At 36.8% G+C, this 19,496-nt stretch overlaps 1 protein-coding gene across 10 annotated transcripts in view; it reads left to right on the top strand.

Annotated features, from left to right (window-relative positions):
• The window catches only part of IRAG1 (inositol 1,4,5-triphosphate receptor associated 1), a 61,394-nt gene extending 43,682 nt beyond the window's left edge, over positions 1-17,712 (top strand). For 9 of the 10 annotated variants that reach the window (XM_019284769.3, XM_019284798.3, XM_019284796.3 and 6 more), the window contains 11 exons: positions 2,098-2,218; positions 2,990-3,020; positions 4,126-4,266; positions 6,277-6,408; positions 7,163-7,304; positions 8,233-8,282; positions 9,849-9,956; positions 11,143-11,210; positions 12,620-12,739; positions 13,361-13,492; positions 14,471-17,712. In XM_019284769.3, coding sequence (XP_019140314.2) covers positions 2,098-2,218; positions 2,990-3,020; positions 4,126-4,266; positions 6,277-6,408; positions 7,163-7,304; positions 8,233-8,282; positions 9,849-9,956; positions 11,143-11,210; positions 12,620-12,739; positions 13,361-13,492; positions 14,471-14,711 — 1,286 coding nt within the window. In that variant the 3' untranslated portion in view covers positions 14,712-17,712. The remainder of the gene's footprint in view (positions 1-2,097; positions 2,219-2,989; positions 3,021-4,125; positions 4,267-6,276; positions 6,409-7,162; positions 7,305-8,232; positions 8,283-9,848; positions 9,957-11,142; positions 11,211-12,619; positions 12,740-13,360; positions 13,493-14,470) is intronic. The other variant, XM_019284791.3, reaches the window with a different exon arrangement.
• Positions 17,713-19,496: the final 1,784 nt, after the last annotated feature.

The following is a 19,496-nucleotide window of genomic DNA, read 5'->3' as shown; positions in this document are numbered from 1 at the left end:
AGTGATGGATTGAATGGATGTAATTTCTGCAAGATATTATGGTCATAAGGGTGAACTTGATCCCTGGGAGTATAAGAGATGGGATGCTTTATTCCTGCTTTTTTATTTCAGTACATGTGTGGCAAGTATGGAAATGGCATTTTCACTTCTGGTCCACATTTCCATGTCAATGTGAATGAGAAAAAGTAAGGCCAGAGAAGAGTCATAAATGTGTTTGAAGGATTGGAAAAATATGCCTCACAATAAGTGGGATTTTTTAACCTCAATTTGTGTGATTTTTAAGGAAAAATAAAGGAAAATGCTTTTTTAAGGAAAAAGCTTAAAACTCCACATAAATGAGGAAAAATAAATCTGCCACCAAATGTTTTTTGCAATCTAACACAGGCAAAAAAGATTTGATCCCTGTAGCTGCATCTAAAAAATTCAGAATTAAAATTAAGATAAAGATATAAACCTGAGGACAATTCAACATGTGGAAGAATTAAATAGCAGTAGTGCTTAGCTAAAATACTTAAGCCAAATATATCAACCTAAAATACTTAAACCAAAATATATATTTGTTTGTAAGTAGTTAAGTCAGAACTTGTTCAGTGTGACATTAACTGAAATGGAGATGGTTTCTATGAAAGGAGCTGAAACTGACTGTTCAAGATTTAATCCAAAGACAATTTCAATTTTTCTTAATACTCTTCATTTTACTAATTCATGTATTTGCACTGGAACTAGCTCACTGGGCCTTAAAGTTCCTGTTACACTGAGAGATTGTTGAGATATTACATTTCATGTTATGTCTGGAAACAGACTCATCTTCAGTCTGAATTAATCAAGATTAAAGGAGGCTTCTTGTCCTCTATATTTAATGATTACATCTTTGGATTCTTAGATATGATAATATTATTTCTGTCATTCTGCTAATATGTAATTTCCCAGAAATTATTTAGCAGGTTCTGTTTGAAAGTGTAAAGGAGTTGCCATTTTACCAGCCTGTTACATAATTTTTGCAGGTTTGGAAATCTTGAGGAAAACATTATTAAAAGCTAGGCATTATTTTATCCAGCTTCTTGACATGGATCTCATGAGTATCACAAGCTTTTTATAGTCCAGTAAGTTATCTAAATGGTAGCCAGAACATTAAGGGTCAACTCTTTGTCCTCAGTGGGGAAAACAAGCAAGGGGTCAAATTCTTAGTTAATTTGTTAGGGAGACCTACTTCCTTACATTGTCGTAAAAACCACATTTTCAACTGGAGTAGTAATTTTGCTTAAAAAATAGGAAATAGCCAGATGCTTCATTATTACTGTTATGAATTCAATGTACTATCTCCATCATGGTTTTAATCAATGACAAGTTACTGTCACCGTCCGAGTAAACAAACTCTGCATCTACACAAGTTTAGGTAAGTGGAGTGCATTAAATCTGGAAACACTGTGGTGTCAGGCTGCATTTTATGGGACACACATGACTGTTCTTAAGTAAATACTGGAATTTTTTAATATAAAGCAAATGCACGGAACTAAAATGTAGTTGGAAAGAATCTCCTTTTCTGTCTTTCATGTTAATGCTCTCCAGATTTACACACTAATTACATGGCAAGTCTAAGAGTCCTTCTGTTAAACTTATAAACAGGAGAACGATACAAAGATTCCTTCCCAAGTGAGAGATTCAGACTGGGGAATCTGCCTTTTCTACAGGAGAGTCCTTCATTAAATTCTGGCAGGATAGAAGGAGATAAAGGAACTAATATTTGTAAAATTAAATAAAATGAAAATACAGAAACTGAGTAACATGAGTTAAAAAAAAAGTTAGCCATTTCTTGGTCCTTATGAAAGTGACAGAATCAGAGAATGTAAGTATAATCTTTATGTCCTGTTTCAATGAACATAGAGTGCAAACAGGTACAGGATGTAATTTACAACAATAAATGGTGCACAACATCTGTAGTATAGTACATTATACTAGACTTCATCTTGGCAGGTGGCACTTAAATAGCCTTAGAAAATGACAGTATTCTATTACAAAATCTCAGCTAAAAATTTCCAGAAAGGAATGCATGACTCTTCAAGTAACATAATTGTTTTAATCTGAAAATGTCTTTAGGCCCTTCACCTCTCCCTTCCCCCACTGAAGAGGAAGAGACAAAGAACAGCTCTGATGTCATGCCCAGCATTCCTGATGTACTGCTGCGAAAACTGCGAGTGCACAAATCGCTTCCAGGAAGGTAAAAGCTCATTAGAAGGGGAAACACATCATTGAGGAGAGGGCACACCAATGGTTTCCAGTCAACTTCCTTATGGAGTTCCATTCATAGGGACACAAATTGTTGCATCTTAGAATGTGCAACACAAATTTTCTGAAAACTGGTCCTACAAGTAGATTTTTATACAGATTTTTCCACTCCTGGGTTCCAGGATTGCTGCTGCAGATAAGAACTCATACTGAAAATATTAATATTTCTCTCCCCCATAAAAATAATCAGGCCAGATGATGCTTTCCAATGGTAGAATTTGAGTGTGTAAGAAGTCTGCAATTTTTCTGCAGGTGACAACTTTTCAGGGAAATGGAGTTTATTCTGCAAATGTAGTTGAAGGACTCACTTGTGAATTCATTGATTTGGACTTTCCAAGACATTAAAACAATTCTAAACTTATTCAGCCAAAAATCATTCCTTCATTCACCCACATGGTTTTGTACCAAAACCACCAGAGCTTCAGTCATCTGAAGCAGCCAATAAGGGTTCTCTGTGCAGACTAAATAAATATTTAACATTTATTGTGAAGGAATTTTTATATACATTATTTTATATAAATGGATGCATGAGGTGGAGAACTTCTGAAAGACCATTGCTTGATTGTATTCAATACCGAAAAGTAGTGGAAAACTCATAAAACTCAAACATATATTTTGTTGTTGTTTTCAATTAAATATTAGAATAGCTTTGTTTTAAGAGACAAAACTCATAAACATGTGAATTTCTTGCTTTTATTTCTAGCTCCCCGCCGCTCACTGAAAAAGAAGTTGAGGTATGTTCTTAAGCTCATTGTTTCAGACATATTCTCCAATTTTAAGTGGTTATTTTAAGTCTAAGGGTGGTTATTATAATCCTCATTCTAATGGGGTGATTAATAATGGGGTGATTTTTTTCCCCCAAATATATTTATCATTTAAAAAACCCTATATTGCACTCCATCAAAATAACAATTTTGTGAAATATGAGCAATAGAAATTGTAAAATGACAGGATAGGAATAAGCAAAACATTTATTTGTGTTTTTCATAATAAAATACTCATTCACTTTGGAAATAATTTTAATATACTTAAAGTAGTAAAAAAATTGAGATTAAATGAGACCAGAAACTAAATAATTTAAATTGCATTTTTATTGGACAATATGAGCTTTGGGGCAGTTTTATAATAATATCCTGCTGTTAGTTTACATAATTTTTACTTTCTCAGTTCAAGCCAATAATTTTGTTTGCAGGTTGCTCTTTAGCTTGCAGGCTTTGTTTCTTCTATTTTTTGTAATCACATACCAGTCAAGAAAAAGATCTTTATTTACAATGCTGCAGTCTACTGGAGCTGTTGGTGCCTTGTGCTTTGCAAGGTATTAATCCTAAGAAATAATGAGTCTGGTAGAGAAAGAAACAATCTTTAAAAGCAGGGTGCAAGAGAATAAAAATGTTAGCACTTAATCTTTTGCTGACTTCAGGGGTAGGCATTTATCCCTTATGTAAAACAATGCTCATGGTGAGCTCATCCCTGGGCTTCCTCTGCACAGACTATGTGTTTAAAAACCTTAGGGACCCTTGGAGGAAGTCCAGCTAGAAAACAGATCCATTGTGATTCTGATGCTTCTGGTAGGCTGCTTCCTTCATTATGTCTCTGCCCTACAGAGCTCCCAGAAAAACATGCAGGAAAAGGGGCAGCAATGCATTTATTTGCATTTTAGTGGAAGTAAATAGAAGTGATTTTTCAAAGAAAATTAATTTAAAAAATATTTCCAATTTTCTGTTTCAATACTTATTTAAGCAGCAAAATTTGTTAAACACATATCTTATTCATAAGTTGTTATTGAAAATTATATTATGGTGAGACTTATTGGAAAATGCCTTTTTTTAATCCAAACAGAATGTATTTGTACAACTCTCCTTGGCCTTTAGAAATGATAGTTATACATTGGAATCTAGAATTCACCAGGCAGAGAGGGAGAGAAATCTTACTGAAGAGAATGCTGAGAAGGAACTGGAAAACTTTAAAGCTGCCATTACGGTAAGGAAACAACGGGAATTCTTTTCCTGAGCTATAGTGTACATGAAAGTGCACACACATTGCAAATATGTTTGACTGTTGTAAATTCAGCCGCAAAGTTTCATTTTCTGCTGCTCAAACTCCTTGCCATGAGCTGCCTACTACTCTAAAAGAGAGAGGGCATATTCTGCCAGAGTGGGCCAGCATTGCTGGAAATGCCTAGAGGATGCTTCCCTGGAATTTGCTGTTCAGTCCTTGAAATAAGCCTGTGAATGCTAAGAGCATTCAAAACTGCAGTTTGAGCACTGATCCATCCTCTCCTGGGCAAGCCTTCTTTGGCAGTAAATTTGAGGTGTCCAGATACCAACATGTTCTGAAACCTGAGTCCTGAGATCTGTGACTTGAAAGGCCTCTTGACTGCAGATACTAGAAGGCACGATATGTGAAAGGAAACAGCAAGGAATGCTTAAGGAATACATACAATCTCAAGAACAGGTTTTGGGCCTGAGTATGCTTTCCTTCCAGTTGTCCCTGCTGTTCCCTTACAGCAGTAGTTTTCAGCCTTTCCTGCCAGCTTTCTGTGGATTTTCTAACTGAAATGACTAAAATATTGCTAAAATGTGTCAACTTACGTGCTGTGCATGTTTTCATGCATAAAGGGAGGGATGGTTAGACACAAGGCTGATAAATGAAATAGCTTCAGAGCCAGTGTTCATTATTTCAAGAAGGTGCTGCCATTCTTACGAGAAATAGTGGGGAGAATATATGATTCTCCCATTTACTTTATCAAGCGCATCATCAGATAAGAAAATACACAATTGAAGAAAGATTGTGATCTTCACATCTTTTCACCTGGAATTCCAAATCTCCATTTTCAAATTAATTGTTTCTGGAAAACAAAACAAAAAGTTCTGAATATTTTGCTGATCTTCCCCCTGTTCCCTGTGTAAAAAGCAAGCTGAAACAGCCTATTAAATCTCAGGGTTTTCAGACTGAAAAAAGTCTGCTAAATTTGCCATGTATTTCTGTTAAGAATCTGTAGTTAGGCACCAGGGATCATGTTGCCAGGATGGGATGGATGTGATTAGGATTTTCTTCCTTTAAGCAGTTCACACGTCACAGTCTGGCTTTTGCAAGCGTTTTCACAAAATTTATAACAAAGTGGAAATGCCTTTCCTATGAAAGCTTTTGTTCTGGACAATGGAATAAACTAACAAGCAATTAAAAGCAGTGGTGGCTTCTGAAAAAACTCTATCATATTAGACCTAGACTTGTTCCAATCTCATTGAGAGCTTGTCTTCATTTCTGGAGGAGAGGCTCATGTTTTATGGCTCAATGACAGTTTTACCAGTCTTTCTGATTTTTTAAATCAGTCTTGTTATAATTTATGTGTTATTCAAAGACCTAACTTCAAGAGAAAGCTGGTCTACATGAACTTCTGATTTGCTTGAGAAAATAAGCACGTTACAATTGCCAAGAAAAAAAGGAAAATCTGAAATTCTGTGCATGACTTTTCTTAAACATATTCCCTTATGCCTTTTTGCTCCTTGCAGTCAAATTTTGGTTGCAATTTATTATCAAAGTAGCTTTGCAATTCTTGAGACTATAATGTCTTATTTTCCAAATAAGTGAAGTATCATGGAACTGAAAGAACACGCATGGCCTTGATACCTTGTACCCAGAGAATTAAAATGTCCTTTGCCCCTGAGCAATCATTTTTAAGTGCTAGTTGAAATGAATTTAGCATTTGTAGAGTTCATGGGAGGCAAGACGTGTTTCACTATAAATTTCAGAAGGGAAAATCTTGCAGCTGTGCTAAGCCCTCTCTAACTCCTCAAACTGTGTGCTGCAGTTTGCAGTGAAGGACAGGGCAGAGCACTCTGGTCTGTTTGTGGTGGCAGTGCTGGCATCCCTCGGGGGCTAATTTCTCCCTGTGGAGTTCTGCCTGGACATTTCTACCCCATTTTGGGGCTCTGGCCACTCCATTTGAACTACAGACATGCTGATAAAACTGCTGTATTTTTGCTTCAGTCTTCAGCTCACCTGTGGCACCACTATGAGCACAGGGAAGCCTACCAGAAGCTCCTGGAGGACATCGCAGTGCTGCGGCGTTTGGCTGCCAGACTTTCCAGCCGTGCCGAGATGGTTGGAGCCGTTCGCCAGGTGAGGGCATCCTGGTGTTTAACTGTATCCTGGATCCATGTGTTCACTCTTTTCCAGCCAGGGCTAGAGGTTACATTCACCCTCTGAGTTTTATTTGCCGTTTTGACAGATTAAAGACATCTGTTGTAGTGTCAGGTAACACACTGGTGCAGCCTGGAAATAGAATTCCAACAGAAGAAGACTGCCCATTCAGCTATCCAACATCTGTACAATGGGAGCACATATTTTATTCAGAACTACAGCTGCAGCACAAGAAACTAGTTTCAAATCAGTGCAGCACAAACAAGAAAACTTTTCTGGGTCAAAAATCTCATCTAATTCAGTCACCTGCCTTTGGCAATAGATCAGTCAATTACAAAGACTATGAGAACAAAGTGAGTATAAATCAGAACACAGCAATACCCTCCCAGATTCAAGAATGTTCCCTCTGCCTTCTAAAGTAACCAGATTGATGCCAGTGACTAAGACCTTTGAGGGTTTGAAAACAAATGTGGCTCACCACATAACTAATCAGACAGGCACACAGGCAGGGTGTATGGGTATATGACTAAATAAATTATGATATTCTGTGAAATATGTATGAATGCGCATTTTTTTCTAACTCCTTTAGGAATTTTCAGTCATGGAGGCACCAATACTTCTTGAAGAACAACTATTCCAGATTTAGCCTTGTCAAGGACCATACACATAGAAGCAAATGATGTGTTGGAGATGTGTAGAGGTTACCTGGATATTTCCTTCTTTTCTTCCTTAGGAGAAGCGTATGTCAAAGGCAACAGAAGTAATGATGCAGTACGTGGAAAATCTGAAAAGGACATATGAAAAGGATCATGCTGAATTAATGGAGTTCAAGAAACTTGCCAATCAGAATTCTAGCAGAAGCTATGGTGCATCTGGTAAGGAAAAATAAAAATTTAAGGGTTTGTCTTGCCTCTAATTCAGAGAGATGTTGGTGCTATTAATGATTAAAAGTAAAGTATCGTGAAACCTGTTCATGAAGCTCTGATCTACAGAAGCAGATCTTAAAAAGTTACAGAAATAAGTTAAAATGTTTCATATGAGCCATACTTAATGCTATAATACAGTAATTTGAAATCACTACCACTTCCCAAATTCTGAAGAGATCCAGTCATATTTTCTCGTGGCCTCTTGCACATCTATGTACCCTGCACAATTTTATTGCAACTACCTTTTAGGTCCAGATGATGGCAAATTCATTATTAAAAACATTTTTTTCTTTTTGCAACCTTTTCTTGCCTTTGCTGTAAACTAAAATATGAGGATTTTCCTTTGCACGTACTTGTATATGGAGGCCAATAGTGGGCTTTTTGCCTGATTCAGTGAAAATAGTAATGATTTGATTTTTTGGAATTATTTCAAATTTCTTGTGCAAAACCCACTCACCCTTCAACAGTCCCATTTGGCTGTGTGCAAATCAGAAGGAGAATGGAGACTGACTGTGGATTATCGTGCCTTGAATGAAGTGACTCCACCGCTGAGCTCTGCTGTGCCAGACATGTTGGAGCTCCAGCACGAGCTGGAGTCCAAGGCAGCGAAGTGGTATACCACTATTGACATTGCCAATGCATTTTCCTCCATTCCTCTGGCACCAGAGTGCAGGACAAGGTGTAATTGAGAAGAGAACTGTCACCCCAGGACAAGGTGTAACTGAGAAGAGGACTGTATGACAAATAAATACATGGTCACTACAGACCTTGTATAAATACAGTGCATCTGAGTTTGAAATACAAGCAGGGGCCTATTAATATTATTTAGAGATACTGATATAGTCTAAGACTGTTCTTTATCTTTGTTTCTATGCAGAAGATGGGGTTCCTCGTTCATCTAGATCCATGTCTCTCACTGTTGGAAAGGTATTTCTATGATATAAAGAAAATGAACGTTTTATGTAGTGAAATTTCTTTGTCTACATACACTCAGTTCTTAAGGCTGTGCTCAAAACTGTCCTGGTAAATTCTCAGTATTGTTCATGCAGTTTAGTGCATATGCTTTGCAATTTTGGAAACATGATTTAGTACAACTTTGTGCAATAATAGAGCCTGATGTGAAACTCCAGCGTTTTATTTCTGCAAAACTTCTGAGTGTTGGAGATCAAGTCTATCGCAAAACTTGCTAAAACAACCAGTGATTTGGGAGGCATGAGTCCCAGTATGACCATGATGAAATTTGGTGATCATAGGCGTTATACTCAATCTACTGTTTCTTTCCATATTTTTATTTGTTTGGGTTGTAGTTCTTCAGGTTTAGTTTATTCCTGCCACCTCTGAGTGTTGGATATAAAGAATTACAGCACAGAGCATGCTGAGGGCAAGACAGGGTTTCAGAATAAGAACCCCATAAGTTGAAGCAGAGGTCTCAAAAAAATACTAAATTTAAGTTTAAGGGACAAGTCCAAATAATAAACAGGAGGGGAAAAAAACCCCAAACACTAGAATGGACTGCCTACCATGCCTGCAGACTTCCCTATGTAGTTTTTCAGAAGCACATTAAGTAAAACCGTCATTAATGAATAGGTATGGTTGGTTTCATCTAGAACCAGGATCATGGAGTGACTCCTAAGTATTCACTCAACCTGTGTTTAACTCCTTTCCTGTAAAGTTGTCTAGAGCAGAATCTTAGAAGTGTTTGGATATATACTAAAACAAAGCTGTTACATGTTGTAAGTGTTTTGATGTTTTTATTCAGTTGGAAGCATAGATTTTATATAGATTTTATGGGATGAAGCATTTGGCTACTTACCAAACGACAGCAAAAATTTACATAATCTGTTCTTGAGCTGGAATATATTGTTACAGTTAGCATGTGTTTGTCATAGAAAGAATTTTTATGGTCTTTGGGAAATATATGCAGTGTTGCATGATGCTATCTAACAACTCAGGGGTGGGGGAGAGGGGGCTGCTCTTTTGTGGAAGGAATGGATGTTTTTTGTTCAGCAAATTATAATTAGTAGGGTTACATGTAATTAATATATCATAGTGGCTACAGCATATCATAATGGGTACACAGCAAGACAAGAGTTTCATGTGTGACTTCATTATTTTCCAGTCATTGTGACACTAGCACTTTCCCCAGTATCATTATGCATCTGCATTAACCAAAGATAAAGGCCTATGATAAGAGCTGACAGTATAAACTCAGAACATTTCTGTTGTGTGATTTACACTGCTGGGCTTTCAATATGGAGGGAAAAGAGCAGCATCCCTGTGCCACACCTCCTTTCACATTAAGCACTTGCCATACCAGACAATATGAGAGGAATTTCTGTGGAAAACTGCAGCCTAACAGCCTTTTATCTTACTTTAGCTCCCAACTCTCTTTTTCCCAAGGACCTACATGTTTGCCCCACAGATTAATCCACAGAGTTTTTCTTCAGTCTGTCTTGTTGTATGATAGAATAAAAGAATTGTTGTTTCTCCCAGAATATGCCCAGGAGAAGAGTCAGTGTTGCAGTCGTTCCTAAGTTTAACTCCTTGAACATTCCTGGTCAGTCACCAACAGCTTCACCTATACCTTCAATGCCATCCCTGGTAAGTAAACCCCCCATTTTAAAGACACCAGGTTTTGTCTAAACCACTTTTCCATAGGGCCAAGCCGTAGTTACTAAAAAATGGAAGCCTTTTCATTGGTTTAACTCGTTTTGACTCCATCCTAGTAAAGGGGATGGACAGAGGTCATTCCTATTGTGTAAGGGACATGTGCCTTCACAATCTATCTTAGTAAATTATTCTTTTGGAAACAGTTGAATAGGGCAGGCTGCTGATTCAGAGGCATTACACATTAGTGAGGCAATTTGCCTTTTGATCTAAAGTAACATACAAGAAAAAAGTTGTGAAAATAGTTGTCCACGGAAGAAGAGAAATTTTAACTAGAAGCCGCAGAACATCGCTGGACTGCTGCTCTTCATTGCCAAAAGTTCACTGAACAGAAATAAATGTAATTAATGTACAGAAATGTATGTGGTACAAATTTAGAGGTTCTGGAGCTATCAGCCTCTGTGTTGAATTTTTGTTTGTAAAACTTTAATAAATTAAATGAGACTCTAACCTGAACATAATAAATCCATACAAATGTTTTTTGGAGAAAAGCTGCAAGGCATACTCACTGTTCATAGATGAGTGAAGATGGAACATAACCTTAAAGTTATGCAGTTTTCTGTTAAAAATATAGGGTTATTTAAATGAGGGTTTTGCTGAGAAGCTAAATCAATTTTACTTGTAAGAAAAGCATCTGTTAGTGCAATTTATTTATTATGTACTCAGAGTTAATTGTTTCAGGAACCAGGTGTGTTTGTTTGCCATGGTTTATTATGAATTATTTTTGTTTAAAATTTGCCATTGAAAACTCAGCTAAAAAATTAATGTTCTTAGCATAATAGGAGAGGAGCAATAGGATAATTTTACTGTTCAGTGATCAATATGTGAAGGAGAAAGAATTTTCTGGGGAAAAATAAACAGGCCAGAAGGGAATGTCAGAGAAAATTCTTAGTGTGCAAGTCCATTGTTCCCTGTAGTTAATGGGAGCAATGTGGAAGCACCATATTAAAGATACTTTGCTCATGAGTGTGAGAAAGAAACCTAACAGCACACTGCCTTTGTCCTTTTATTGAACACTCCTTTGAAATTAATTAATGAATTTTAATTGTTATTTAACTATTTAGTCATTAATGTTAACTAATTAATGAATGTAACATTTATTGCTGTGTTTTACTTGCAGTCTGAATCACCCAGTAATGGAAGGAGCAACCTGACATCCACTCCTGCTCTGCCAGCACTTCTAGAAAAGTGAGTTTTGCCTAGGTCATCTCATTACCTATTAAATGCTAATACTAAATGATAACTTAAAGCATCATATTTTTTCAAATACTGTGATATTACTAGTCTTCATTATAATGCTTTAAACATGCAAATTAAAGGTTTTAGACTGTGTAGATCACTACAGAATATTGAATTTCATGTATTTTAAATTAGTGCTGAAGCAGGGCAAAATTTATCTGATGTCTTTGTTTTACCTCTGTGCTTTACTAAGAATGTAAGTATGCAACAACTGGGAAAACAAAAATGGTGAACTACAGCACTGGTTTCTACTATTCAAAAGAACTCTGCAAGATCTAGACCATCTTTTGAAACTGGACAGAAATTCTGTGAGAAAAAACAACAACCAAAAAAATCTTATCAATATTTGCATCTAAGAAAACAAATCATGGTACCAAGTAACAGAGGCAGAACTTGAAATTCAAGTTTGAGCATAAGTGTGTGTATATGGGCCAGATGGTCTAATAGTGTAGAATTACCTAGTCCAACACAGTTTTGTATGTGTAAGCACTTCAAGCTTATAGTCATGGTTTATTTAAAGTCCAAGTGAAAATAATGTCTACTGTTAATATGACTTTGTGAGAGAAAATCCATTACCCACAGACGGTGTCAATCAGGTTGAAATATTCAGCCATCAATTGTAGTGCCAGAAAAATAAGGCCTGAAAAAAGAGTGAGATTTCAGAAGTTGAAATGGGATCCACTGTTGAGCTTATTAAACCTTGAGTTTGATAGATCTGCTAAGTTATGTCTCAATCACTTAGACTCTCTGTCCCAGATCAAATAAATAACAAGAGAGCACTGCAGGAAGAGAGCAATATAAAACAGCTTATCTTGAGGCTAAATGCTCAAAACTTTTACTTGATAAAAGTTCTAGTGAGAAAAGTGAGGTATGTGTATTTTTTTTAACATGTGCATCAGTTCAACAGATAAAGTCAGCAGAGGAGAATAATTAAAAGGCAAATAAAACCAATGTTTTGTTGAATTAGTATTTGGTATTATTTCTATTATGTTCCTCTTATGTAGCAGATTACAATTTCTAAGATGAATTTTAGAAAGTTGAGGGAAATGTTTTCATGAATAGCAAATAAATGTCATGGATGAGCCCGGAAACAAAGGCTCTCTTTTTTTATTTTTAAAAGAAGAATAAAAATGCAAGTTTTCTTACCTTAGAAACATAATAATTACTGTTCTTAAATCACAACGTCCTGAAACTAATATTTTTCTTGGTGTTTAATTTTTTTTCTTTTGAAAGACATTTCATTTCTCTGATGTACATTAAAAAAGACAAATCACGACTCATGAAATTGAAGTATACTCCAAACACAACAGATTTCTGTGATGTTATTTTCTATTTGTCTGCTTCTTTTGTCTTGGCAGTGGAAAGTCAAATGGAGAGCCTGACTGTGAAACCTCAGCTTCTGTGGTGACACAGAGTGGGTTGGAAGAGATCAGTCCTGAAATGAAAGCCAAGATAGAAGAGGAAGCATATAACAAGGGGTGGGAATATTTTTTGTGAACTAGATCTGTAAATATGTGCTACCAGAGGAGGACATATGTTTTTAAAATTTAATTTTAAATACAGTAGTCATGTTGTTGGTGTCACAAAGTGCTTTACAGCATGTTTTGGGGCAATTAACAACTTTGGGATCTGTTTCTGAATGTCAAGCAAAGAATTTTGTATTATGTGAAGAGTGAGACAGAAATTTTGATCCTCTCCTGCAGAATCCAACATGCCATCTGTCTTTAGGATTGATTTGCATTAATTCTCCAGGGGAAAAAAGTATCTAGAGGATATTGAAAATGATGGAAAATTATAGAGAAATATTTACTGACTCCTTTACAATAGACAGAAGTTGTTCTCTGCTGAGGACTACAACCTCTTTTTCTTGTTCAAAATGATAAATTTGGCCTTAGCTGTAGTATAATACTCTGTTAGGGAAGGGTGGCTGTCTGTGTGCCTTACTCGTGGTCTTCAGCTAATTTTTACTCGTTTGAGTGCTGCAACACTGCTACTTGTGTTTTATTACATATAACAAAACATACAGCTAATTTTTCATTAAATAAGATCATGCTTTTACAACATCTGAGACTAAGAAATAAACGTTTTGTCTGATAAAGATATCAGGAAGCCTTGAAGAAAACCAAAGAACTTCAGGAACTGAAGGAAGAAGATGAAGAGACACCCAAAGAAAGTCATGATGAACATGAAGAAAGTGAAAATGAAGATGAGATAAAAAATCTGAAAAGCAGGTGAGGCAGTGGTGTAATATATCCATAAAAGAGGGCCCACTTTTTCTCTTTGTGGTACCCAACCAAATGTTTTATACTCTCATTTTGGCATGTTTTCCTCCAGTCTAGGGAAGCATATTTGAAATAGCAGTATTTACACAGAAGGGCATATTCTGTGACAAAGTAATTGCAAAATGCAAAACTTTTGATTTTGATATTTCAGCTAAAGCTGTACGCTGACATCAAGATGCTTCATCTTGATGGGGTTTGCTTCTGCTTTGAGGTAAAAGAATGCTCCATAAAAGTTCTTTAGATGCCAAAAGGCATCTCCCTGTGGATATGCAGTGTCTCATGAAGGTTGTAATTCAGGAATCTGACTTTGTGCCGTGTGTCATTGCTGTCACTAGAGTGACATTGCATCCATCTGTACCCACTGCTCTCTCTCTGTACAATGCAGAGGAACTGAATGCTGGCCAAAGCAAGTAATATGTCCAATCCCAGGTTAAGGCAGGGATCTTTACTTGATCCAGAAGAATTCATCTCCATTCCATAACCATTATAGCTATAAACAGCTGTTGATTTGAGATTTCAGCCACGTTCAGAGAGCAGCCATCTCATTAGTCATGGAAAGATCATTATTGGAAAGAAATGTTTTCCACATATTCCAATGTTGAATTTAGTTGCTCAAGCTACGAACAGTGCAGAATTTTGCATGATATCCAGCTCTGAGATTTGCCAGCTGACAGGTGGGAGAAATAGGAGTCATGTTTACAGTCTCCAGCTGTCTCACAAATATTTCTCATATAGACTAGTTGGAGTTGGAATATCTGAGTGTACAGCTCTTCATAAAGGAACTTTACAATTTGATTCTTCTTTGACAAGGTATTTGTATTGGGGAAAAAAGATGGTGTACCACCTATGACACCTTTCCAATTGAAAAGCTTAAGATAATAAATTTGCATCTGATTAATGTATAACATTTTTCTTTTCATTTTACAGCAGACTTGAAGTCGTCGTTAATTATTTATATATCCTGTACCCCAAACTGTGCAAACACTGGAATGTGTTGTGGCTTGTAGTGGCTGCAATAGTCATTTTTGCTGTGGTGTTGGGAATCTACCATTCCTACAACTCCTGCGATGAAAAGTCAGAGGCACCTGAAGGGAAGGCCAGCTGTTCTGCGGCCCATCAGTATTCCTGGTGGAACTCAGGATTCCGACAGGAGCAACGAACGGAATAATAAAGGAGCAACCACGCCCTTACGGTCCCTGAGCAAGTTTGTGTAGTAGAGCACCGTTGTTAAAGGTAGTGCTTAGTCATCCCTATGGCTGTTACACGTGATCCCTTAAGTGAGTTACTCTCCACCACCAGGTTTGGGATACATGGTGAGCATACCTTGCCAGGAAGCCATTCTGATAAATACTCCTGTCTGTCCTCTTATTGTAAAGGATTCGTACAAATAATGTAGTGTTGAATCATGGTAAGGTTGTGGCAGTAATCAGCAACAAGCAAGACATTTAAAAGAACAATTTGCACAGGACATTGACATTTTGAAGACCATCATAAAACCTGCATTTGCAGTTAGTGCTTTACTTTGTATTTCCTGAATTTATTGTTGATTGTTGGAGTACTAATTGCATTTAAGTCCTTTGGGTTTTAAGAGGCTAATTAATTTCCTTATTCATTATTATTGGGTAGAAATAGAAACTCTTCCATGGAAGAATATAATTATATTCTAAGACCAAATTCCTTGCTGCTAAAATAATTTTATAAGAGGAATTATCTATATGATTATTTAAATGGAATGCTAAGTACATGCATAAATATGGTTTATGATATACTTTAAGAATGGGACCACCACCTTTTTTAAAACGGGATACTCAACAGAAACTAAAATGGACTCCAGGTGGCACAGTTGATATCATCCAATAAGTCTGGGAATGTCTGATATATAAAAATTTGCAAAAAATTTACCTATGCTACTCAGAGTCATTGGTGGTTACAGCCAAAAGTGGTAGCTGCCTGGAAGAGTCCATGTGCTGCCCAAGCCCAAAATACAACAGTCTTGGACATGGGAAGCAATCTTCAATTCTTTATTGAAAGAAGAAAAAAGAAAACAAAAGCTCTTCAAACCTCTGTATAGAGGTGATCCCACGAAATGGACTCTGCCCTACTGCTAACACTGGAAATAGGTGTTGTTTGAGATCTGCAGCAGGAGCACAGTTCTGAGAACAGCCAGAACCCAACCAGTGCCTACAGGGATCCGGCCATGGAAGCAGGGAGGGCTTAGGAGAGCTCACTGCAGGTTTTCAGTAGTTCATTTTCAGAATCTGATGCCAAGACCAAAACTGATCTGATACACTTCCAAAGCTGAACTACCACATCAGGATAGATCAGTCTTTTGCCCAGATTTTTTGCCAGTTCTGCCAGTTTGGCAGTTGTGAGTTCTTAAACAAGAATGTGAATGTCACTGCAGGTGTGCCATTTGTACCCGCTGAGTGTCACTTCTGAGTGAAGGTGAACCATGTTTGTTTTTCCATAGCTACAGCCACAATAGCAAACCCAGTGTGACACTTGATTGCATTCCTGTCCTGCATTCTCCTGGCATTTTCTGATTGAGAAATGAGTCTGTTTTCCAGCTGAAGGATAAGAGTGTTATGAAGTACTGTAATTTCAGTTCTGATGCAGTCAATATTGTCCTGACTTCTTTTGGTGGAAACACTGAACCTCAAGCTAACTGTCAAAGAAAACAGGCTTCTAACTCAGTCAGAAATTTAATTCACGTACCTGGCACTAGTACCAAGTATCCTGCTGGTGAATCTTCGTTGGCCACATGTTTCTTAGGAGACATTTATATGGAGAAAGAAAAAAAAAATTTAAAAAAGAGCAGACCACTAACACCTTTATTTGGTTTTTTTTTTCTTTTGGGTGTGGGGAAGGGAGTCTCTACCCAATTTTTGTTTTAAAGTATATATTATTGAGGATTAGTGTGCTTAAGGAAGTTCAAAAAGGATAACGGGGAAGTGTGATTTGGTCTTAAATTGCAATTGGTAAAGAATAAGACAGGAGAAGGTTTCTTGCAAACTACTTGGAATCTGTTTGGTCAGTTAGAATTTCTGACTGTGAAGAACTACTGTGATATTTCATGTACTTTCAGTATTTAAAGAAACCTGTCAGTTGTTTCTTGAATACTTCTTTACTACAATTAGCTTCTTTAACTTAATATTCTTTACAAATAGCATTGATAACTTAATAATAAGACAATAAAGATTGAAGGTAAATAGTCCTAATCAGATTTCTCTATGTCAAGAATATGGCACGTATTTATGTGATGGTGGAAATGTTGGGCTGCACTGAAGAAAAAAAATTAACAGTGCCTGTAATTGAATTAATTTGCTTTTATTTTCATCTGCACTGTTGTGAGTCCAACAGCTTATTTTAAGTACACATATAAAGTTATTGATATCAACATGACCCTCTAATTGCTTAATGTTAAGCATGCGAAGAGGTTTTATTGGTCAGTGGGTGAATCTCCATCCTCTCTTGAAATTCAGCACCCTGGCTTTTTGTGGAATTAGTGCGCAAGGGACAAGTCCCGTAAGTAGTTGTACTGATTTGAACTGAATTACTTTCATGTCTGATGTAAGCATAATTTAGCCCCAAATGAACTGAAAGAGGCAAGAGATTTTAATGGGGGTGCAAAAATGAAGATAAAGTTTATTTTAAAAAATTGTTCTTTTTATAACTACTTTGAGCAAACTGCCCACAAAAAATAACAAATCACAATGACTAACAGCACACTAAATAGCTATGCTTGTATTTTTCAGTTATTTAATTAAAACACCTTTTGTTTAATAGGAAACTAGATTAAGCTCAAAAACTATTCTAAATACAGTTTTATCTATTGGATATTAGTTTGCTTTATCTGGAAAAAAAGTCAAACAACCTCTTCTGTGTTCAAAGATCACATCAGATAACAAGAAACAGACCTATTATTTATGCTATTAACACTGAAATAGTTTTCTTGAGGTGCAATATTTATTTTTATGCTTTAACATGACACATTTATGGTTTCTCCTGCACAGCACAAATGTTTCTAGCAAAAGGAACTTCAAAAGGGCACTATTTTTGTGTATCATATTTAAATTTGTAATATTGTAAGATTTTGCACAAGTGTGCTGGTATTGTACTGTATAGTATCACATACTTGAGTTTTGAAATAAAATTATGGTTTCAAAGTGCTCAGTGTTTTTACCTTAAAGATTTGGGGTGGTCTGTCTGCATATTGATGGCCATGTCCTCATGAAGTAAGTCCTCCCTTGTCTACACTGTTACACATTCCAAGGATCTTGCTCTTAGTCTTCCAGTTCTTCAGGAAAATGGTCCAGAAGAACAGAGCAAACTCTGTCAATGGAGAAAGTGTTTGTAAGCAGGGTCACCCCAGCCATGCCCTAGAAACCAGCTGAGAGAGGAAGCTGAAATATCATGCAAAGAGTGGAGCTCCTGCTTCAGAGGGAGGCCGCGTGTCACGCAGGAGGCTGAACATGGGAAGCCACAAGGGAAATCTGTAAGCAAAGGATTCTGGGCAAAAGGTTAGGAGTCTTTATTTGCTTCGTGTCCTTGTAGACTTGGGAGGTCTGGGAAGCCTGGGTCTTGTGGGGAGCAGTCTTGCCAGAACAGCAGGTAGGAGTCAATGCTCAGCTTCTGAATCTCCGATGGTCGCTGTCAGGGGACAGACTCTGGGACATCAACAACCTGGAAAGGAATTACTGTTTCCATGAAAAAAACCTGATATTTGTATTTTCTATGTGATTTATTATTATTATTATTATTATTATTTGTTTTCTCTACTGTTGTTCAAGTTTCAAGGTTCCTTTTGAAATGATTGTAGAGAACAGTTACGTGTGTTCTGCCTTATCAAAAGTTTTCTGTTTAGCAACCCTCATCAGCATTTTAAAACATGCTGACATAAAAGGCTGGGAATTCTTAATATAGGTTACAATAAGTATTTAGGTCAAAGACTAGTTAATCATTCAGTATAGGTCTGCTTTTTTTACCACAGTAATTATGAAGAAGACACACCAAAAGGGTAAAGACCTTTTGTACTGTTACAGTCCAGATAAGTGATCTTCTACACAGTTTTGGAACAGCTGAGCTACAAAAAGGAAGAAATAGACAAAAAACAAAGTTATTTCAGTCTCGCTTTGTCATTCTAAAATTCTTTTCTCCCTCTCCTAATCTGTAAGACCTTGTGAGAGAGCTTATATTATTGTTTGGTGTTGTGAAGGTGTTTATCTCATTTTTACAGCTAAAAATCCTGCTAAGCATCAAGAGTTTGACTAAAGGAACTTTGCCACAGTGAGGATAGTAGGCACAAAGTGTTAAGACCCGGCAGGACAATTAGCATGCAATTTTAAAATGTCAGAAACCCTATTAATTAGTTTTCATGGCAGGAAACACTTAGCAGTTCAAGGTAAGCATTTTCAATGACAAGATTTTGTTTAATGTTCTCAGTATTTTACAGCCACAGTCTATAGTCCATGAGAGCTACAGAATAACTATTTGTTTCAGCTTCTACCTTGTAAATGCAAGTGAATCCTCTTAAAACCTCCTTCAAGTGAGAGCTCAGTCTGATGACAGTATCTGACATTGCCATGGCTTTGTAGGGGCAGGTAAGTACAGCACAATAAGGGAGGGAATAGAAACTGGAGCTAAAAATTTGTCTAAAGATCTCAACAAGTTTTACCAAGTTCTGTTCCAAACCACAGCCCAACCACAATCCAATTTTCATTTTATCATTGCTAATGGAGACATTGATTTCACTGACCCCCAGCATTCTCCTCAGGCCTTGTAGGTGCCTGTCTTACAGAACACCATCTAATAACTGTGTTACATGCTGCTGCAGGAGATGTGCCTGTGCCCAGTTAACAGTTAATGCTATCTCATATCTTAATTGGTGACTTTCTAAATGCAAACCAGTTTAAAGAGGTAGCTACTGCTACACTTGTGTTTACAGGACTCCGAA

This window comes from Corvus cornix, chromosome 5 (genome assembly GCF_000738735.6).
Source record: "Corvus cornix cornix isolate S_Up_H32 chromosome 5, ASM73873v5, whole genome shotgun sequence".
In the NCBI taxonomy this organism is placed as follows: Eukaryota; Metazoa; Chordata; class Aves; order Passeriformes; family Corvidae; genus Corvus; species Corvus cornix.
Note: the sequence above shows the minus strand (reverse complement) of the source record. Positions and strands in the feature narration are given on the sequence as shown.